The 5,580-nt window shown below is 39.9% G+C and overlaps 1 protein-coding gene across 1 annotated transcript; it reads left to right on the top strand.

Annotated features, from left to right (window-relative positions):
• Positions 1-3,564: 3,564 nt before the first annotated feature.
• Positions 3,565-3,978, top strand: LOC137943693 (auxin-responsive protein SAUR64-like). Its single transcript, XM_068789135.1, has one exon. The coding sequence runs from the start codon at positions 3,565-3,567 to the stop codon at positions 3,976-3,978; it is 414 nt and encodes a 137-aa protein (XP_068645236.1).
• The last annotated feature ends 1,602 nt before the right edge of the window (positions 3,979-5,580 follow it).

Raw genomic sequence — 5,580 nt, 5'->3', positions numbered from 1 at the left:
TATCTACAAAGAGAAATCGATATTTGAAGCTGCAAAGGTCAAATTTAAAAAGAGGTTTGAGCAGCAGCAGAAAGCCTCAACTTACGAGGTATTTTATGCTACAAAGAAAGAGACTTTATATGGAAAACTATATATAAAAAGAAATATCCGTAAGTTTATTTTCTTACCTATTTAACCAATTCTCTGTATGATTTTTTTATAAGGAAATATTGATCTTGGAAGAGTCAATGGTCATTTTGGAAAAATAGTAGAAACAATACTTAGTTCGGTCAGATGACAAGGACCGAAAGCTATCAGATTATTTATCTTCTAATAATTATATTGTGAAGTTATACTTGGATGAAAGGTATTAAGTCTAGTTTTAGACGAAGAAAATTTCATGTCAATATGATCTATATTTAAAGATATATTCGCATTGGTAGAATCAAATGTCATGCTAGTATTCAGTTACATTGAAAATCCGAATTTAAGCCGATTGTTTTGTGTCATTTTTTGAGTTGATATATCAGGAAAATATCTCACTTCTCCCTGGTTTGAGGGATTATTTATACATCTCTGTTATTTGGGCCTATTGCTACATCTATGATATTTGGTTCAAGCTGGGATCACTGCCATTACCTCCCAGCTTGAGGGGGAGAAGTAGAATAAGTACAAGAAAGAGGTATTTTATTTTATATGTTGTGAATAAGTTTATGTGACCAAAATATTCAAGAAAGGGGGAACACAAAAGATAAAGCTTGTGCATCTAAGAAGAAATTTTTATATCGGATTATTTCATGGGTTCTTTTACAAAGTTTAATATTTGGTTCGTGTTATATGTGTTGGAAGATGGTCGTGTTTTATATAGTTGTTACTATTATGTCTGTTTGGGGACATTATTTCTTGGTTCTCTTTTGTGTTATATATCACATTGAGAAACCATGACCAAGAAACTTATTATTACATCTACGTTATCCACTCCCCCCCCCCCCCCCCCCCCCCCCCCCCCCCCCCCCTCTGTAATGGCTTTTATGTCTCCTACCACTTGAGAGTCATTGTCCCATGGAGGGACACGATGGTGGATACTTCAGAGCAATGCCAAAGACACACTACCGATAGAAGACGGAGTGTGCCCTACTCTAGCATTAGGACTGGAGTTTGAAGCAATGACTTAACGGCTAGGAGTAATTTTTACTCTCACTTATATAATGCCACAGGGCCTCATGGAAGGACGCAACAGTGTCAGGGGGAGTATTGGAAGATGAAGGCATATTGGAAGATGTGCCATTTTCTAAAAAAAATATTTTATACATCATTTGCAGTAAGTTGGGAGTTCATGTTGTTCTCTCACCCCCAACTTGAGGGGGAGTGTTGGAAGATAAGCTCAAGCCCACAAGATGGGCCCAAGACCATAAGATGTAGGACCCACAATGATTACCATGAGCTGGTATCCTTATCACATAAGTTGGAAGATCAAGGACTCACAAAAGTATCTTATCTTATGGTCATGTCAAAGAAGAGTTTTAGTTTGAGTTATGTTTGTCTTTTATCTATATTGAGTTTTTTAATTATGTTAGGACTTATCTTTAAGTGTTAGAGTTTGGGTGTAATTGGGACAAGGGTAGTTTTATTGTAAATGGACTCTACTACCTTCCTCTATTATAAATAGAGGTTCATGTATTCTGATTACAACAGGTTATTGATGTCAATGAAGTATTTCACTTTTTCATAAATTCAATACTGACGGTGTTGGTGAGACTGAGGGCTGGAGTTGTCGGTGGGTGGTAGGAGGAAGCCCCAGGTTGTCGTTGATTCTGATTACGTGACTTACCGGAATTTAAGCAAGAATTGGCTGCATTTTTTGAAGTTGGAAGAGGAGAGGAGGGAGATAGATGGAAATGTAGTGAGAGTTCCTAGTTGTTAAGTTTTTCATGCAGTTCTTCAAAAAAAATTGGCGTGTCACAACCAATTCAAATACCAATGAGTGGTTTGTAATCATCACTGAGTCCATCCAAAATTTTCTCAGTGAGATCCTCTACATCCATAGGTGTTCCTAGGGCCGCAAGTTCATCAGCAAGTGTTTTAATAAACTGCATATAATCAGCAATAGATTGAGATCCCTTAGTGGTATGCTTGAGTTGTTCTTCGATCTTCTTGATGTGACTGCGTAAAGGCCGGGCATAAGTGTATACAAGAGTATTCCAGGCTTCATGAGAGATCTTTGATTGAGTGATAAGCGAAACAAGCATGACATGAGAGAGCTGACAAGAGCACCAAAAATCAGCTTGTTCTGACAAAGCCATGTATGGTATTTGGGATTGGGAGTGGTGAGATTATTGACAATCTTTGTGGCTATGGGCATAAAAAGGGAACAATCAATGAACTTTTTAGAAAGACATTAAAGATGGAGGAAAAAATACATGTATCAGCAGCGACAACAACAACAACGATAGCGGCGACAACATCAACAATGTCAATGACGGCTTCGGACGTCCCTAGGGGTCCGCCCATGGTAGTGATTTCCAGTGATGGCAAGCCTTCTGATTAATTGAGGTATGTGATGGGGAGAGAGGTCATAGTAGCAACGGCTTCGGCGAGCTCTGATGACTTTCAGTGACGGGAAGGGAGAAGGGATTGTTGATCAAGCTTTGATACCATGTAGAAGATGAGGAAGAGCAAAGTAATTGTCATATATTCATTGATGAGGAGTAAAGCATTTATAAAGATTTACAAAGACCCTTAATGATTACAAAGACTAACTCTCTAGCTACATATCATAGATGGATACAGAATTTACAGTTTGAGTTGGAGTTATCTTGAACTTACTATCAACGGTGAATGAAACAAGGAGGGAGTCTCATCCCTCTTAATTCATACACTCTAGCTAAAGGATGGAGAAAAGTAGACAGAAAAGATCAGCCCCCTCGTTCACTCGGCTCTTAGCTGAATAGGCAGGTGACTAAGAAAAAAAGACATAAGAAAATAGTTGTGGGCATAAATTTCCCTACGAAAATTTGTTTTTCTATGTAGAAAATGGACATAAACTGTAGACAACATAAGCAAAAAAAGGATTTGCACAAAAAGTTATATGTCAAGAACATGTTTCCATGAAAACACAATTGCATACACATCATGTATTTTTAAATACATGATGTGTTGTGAACATCAAATAACCTTCACGTTGGTGCTCGACAGGTGAGCTCACTGATCTCACACAAGGGAGGGGAGGGTCCCTCTTCCATGAAGAAGTTCCATAAAATTTGCCTAAGAAAAAAAGGCATAAGAAAATAGGTGTGGGCAAAACATTTAAGTCACGATAAGATGGTACCTGAAGAAAATCCAAACATGAACCCGACATGCCACCATACCTAACAGCCAACATGTCCAACAATCACATGGTTTTGCATCCTAAACGAGGCCCACCCTCAAATCCAATCCTCTTTCCCTGAAAATATATAAGAGATCATAGGTCTCTGCAAAACACAAACTCCACAGCAATCCAAGCTCTCGATCCTCATCTTTCCTATTACTCAGCATTCTCTCCATCGTAGCTCAACAATGATCAAACCCAGCAAGCTCCTGCGGATGGCGAAGAAATGGCAGAGGATGGCAGCCATGGGAAGGAAAAGAATCTCACAGAAAAGAGCAGATGTTGCCGGATATAGCGTCAGGCAGGATAAAATGGTTGCTAGCAGAGGCCACTTTGTTTTCTACACCACCGACCAGAAGCGGTTTGAAGTCCCCCTCAACTACCTCTCCACCCCAGTTTTTGAAGAGCTCTTCAAAATTTCAGAAGAAGAGTATGGGCTAACAAGCAACTCTCCTCTCAGATTACCTTGTAATTCAGTTTTAATGGAAGCCATACTAAGGCTGCTCGCGCAAAGAGTCTCCAAAGAAACGGAGAAGGCAGTGATTCTCTCCATCTCTTCTTGCCGGCACTCATCAACATTGCACTTTGAAGGATTTAGTGATCATCAAAGACTTGTCCACAGCTTCTAGAAGAAGCATTTTAGATGGAAAGTACTTCCTGTGTACATCTGACATAATTGTTGAAACACTTCAATACAGAAATTATACAGATCATTCCACTTCATTCATCATATTGTTAGGTTTCTGTTTGCAAATATTTAAGCGGGTTTGGTATAATTTCTTGCGGCCAGTCCAACATTTGAGAAATTTCCATGGATCATGTACTTAATGTACTTGCCAACCCACATGGAGAGTCCTTCTGTACAAGAACAAAAAGAAAAGTGGCCTAATATCGTATGGACGATCACATGGTGTGCTCCCACTCCTGCCTAGAACTGTTATTGTTAGCCTTCAATTGATCAGCGTCAAAGTTGTCCTCTTTCAATCGTCATGTGGCATAATTTGTAGTCTTTAAGTCTCTACCTAATGAGCAATTTTACAACAACTGGCTCACCTTCATTTGAACATAGAAGATGATTGGCGTACTGGCGCAATCTATAGCCGCCGTATAAACTATTGTTCCGGATTCGAAGGCTTGGGATTTGGTGAGACATCAATAGCTGAGCATTATGTGGTTCTCAATTGCGAAAATGAAGCTCATGTGCTTCAAGTGAAAAGCAACTTTTTGTGCCAATAAAGCGGTGGCCATACATGTGGTGACAAATTTTTTGAATTTACAAACTTAACTAACGCTGAAACTTGATTGGCTGTTGATTGCTAATTATACCTCAATATATACAACTTGTTCTTATGTTATTTTGATTTAGGAAGTAAAGAGATAAGAGTACAATCCCTGAATGGTAGAAAATATTGAAATCAGAATGAAGAATATTTTATAGTGCTTTACATTCATGAATCAAAGGTATTTATAGGTCACATATGGATAGGATTACAAGATAAGTGTTATCAGTAGGATTACAGATAGGGAATTTCACCAAAATAACCGTTTAAAAAAACATATTTCGAAAAACAACGACGTCATCAACTTATTTTGAAAAATACCCAACTTTGACCGGTTCACTGCACATGTGTTCAGTCAAAGGCAACACATAAGCTTTGACTACTTGCGTGTCACCATGTCATCAGTGTAGTGAAGGTAGATCAACACATAGATTGCCACATCATTTTCTGCCATGTCATATGCCACGTAAGCTTCCATGTCATAATCTACTACCCTCTTTTTTCCACATCATCTGCCCTATCATCTCCCACCACATAAGTCTTCACTTCTTATTTTTTTCATTCTCTCTCTCTCTCTCTCCTCTCCTCTCGGCCTCTCGCTGCCGCTCGGCCTCGGCCTCTGTTATGGTCTTGGGTTTAGTACCTATGCCTTCCGCTACTAACAGGCCGGTCTTTTGGGTAGTATTGGCTAGGTTCTTAACATTTGGTATCAGAGTAGGCTCTATGTCCCGCCTTCAAGCCCCGCGTGAGCAGGTGGACCGCATGCCCTTGGTGGGGCGCCGTAAGGGAGTATGGGCTCTTGACCCAGTCCACGTTGTTGTGTTAAGGCCGCCGTGGTCATCGGCTCGGGAGGGCGGGGTGTACTGTTATGGTCCTGGGGTTAAGTACCTATGTCTTCCGCTCCTAACAGGCCTGCTGTCGTCGATCCCCTTCTACCGCCGCTCAACCTCG

Source organism: Aristolochia californica, unplaced genomic scaffold (genome assembly GCF_029961685.1).
Source record: "Aristolochia californica isolate CCGP_79_NKW_82.1479 unplaced genomic scaffold, dmAriCali1.0.hap1 SCAF_11, whole genome shotgun sequence".
Lineage (NCBI taxonomy): Eukaryota > Viridiplantae > Streptophyta > Magnoliopsida > Piperales > Aristolochiaceae > Aristolochia > Aristolochia californica.
Note: the sequence above shows the minus strand (reverse complement) of the source record. Positions and strands in the feature narration are given on the sequence as shown.

What these genes read in the sequence shown, in the direction of transcription:
- LOC137943693 (XM_068789135.1), top strand. Translation starts at nt 3,565, where the DNA reads ATGGCGAAGAAATGGCAGAGGATGGCAGCCATGGGAAGGAAAAGAATC.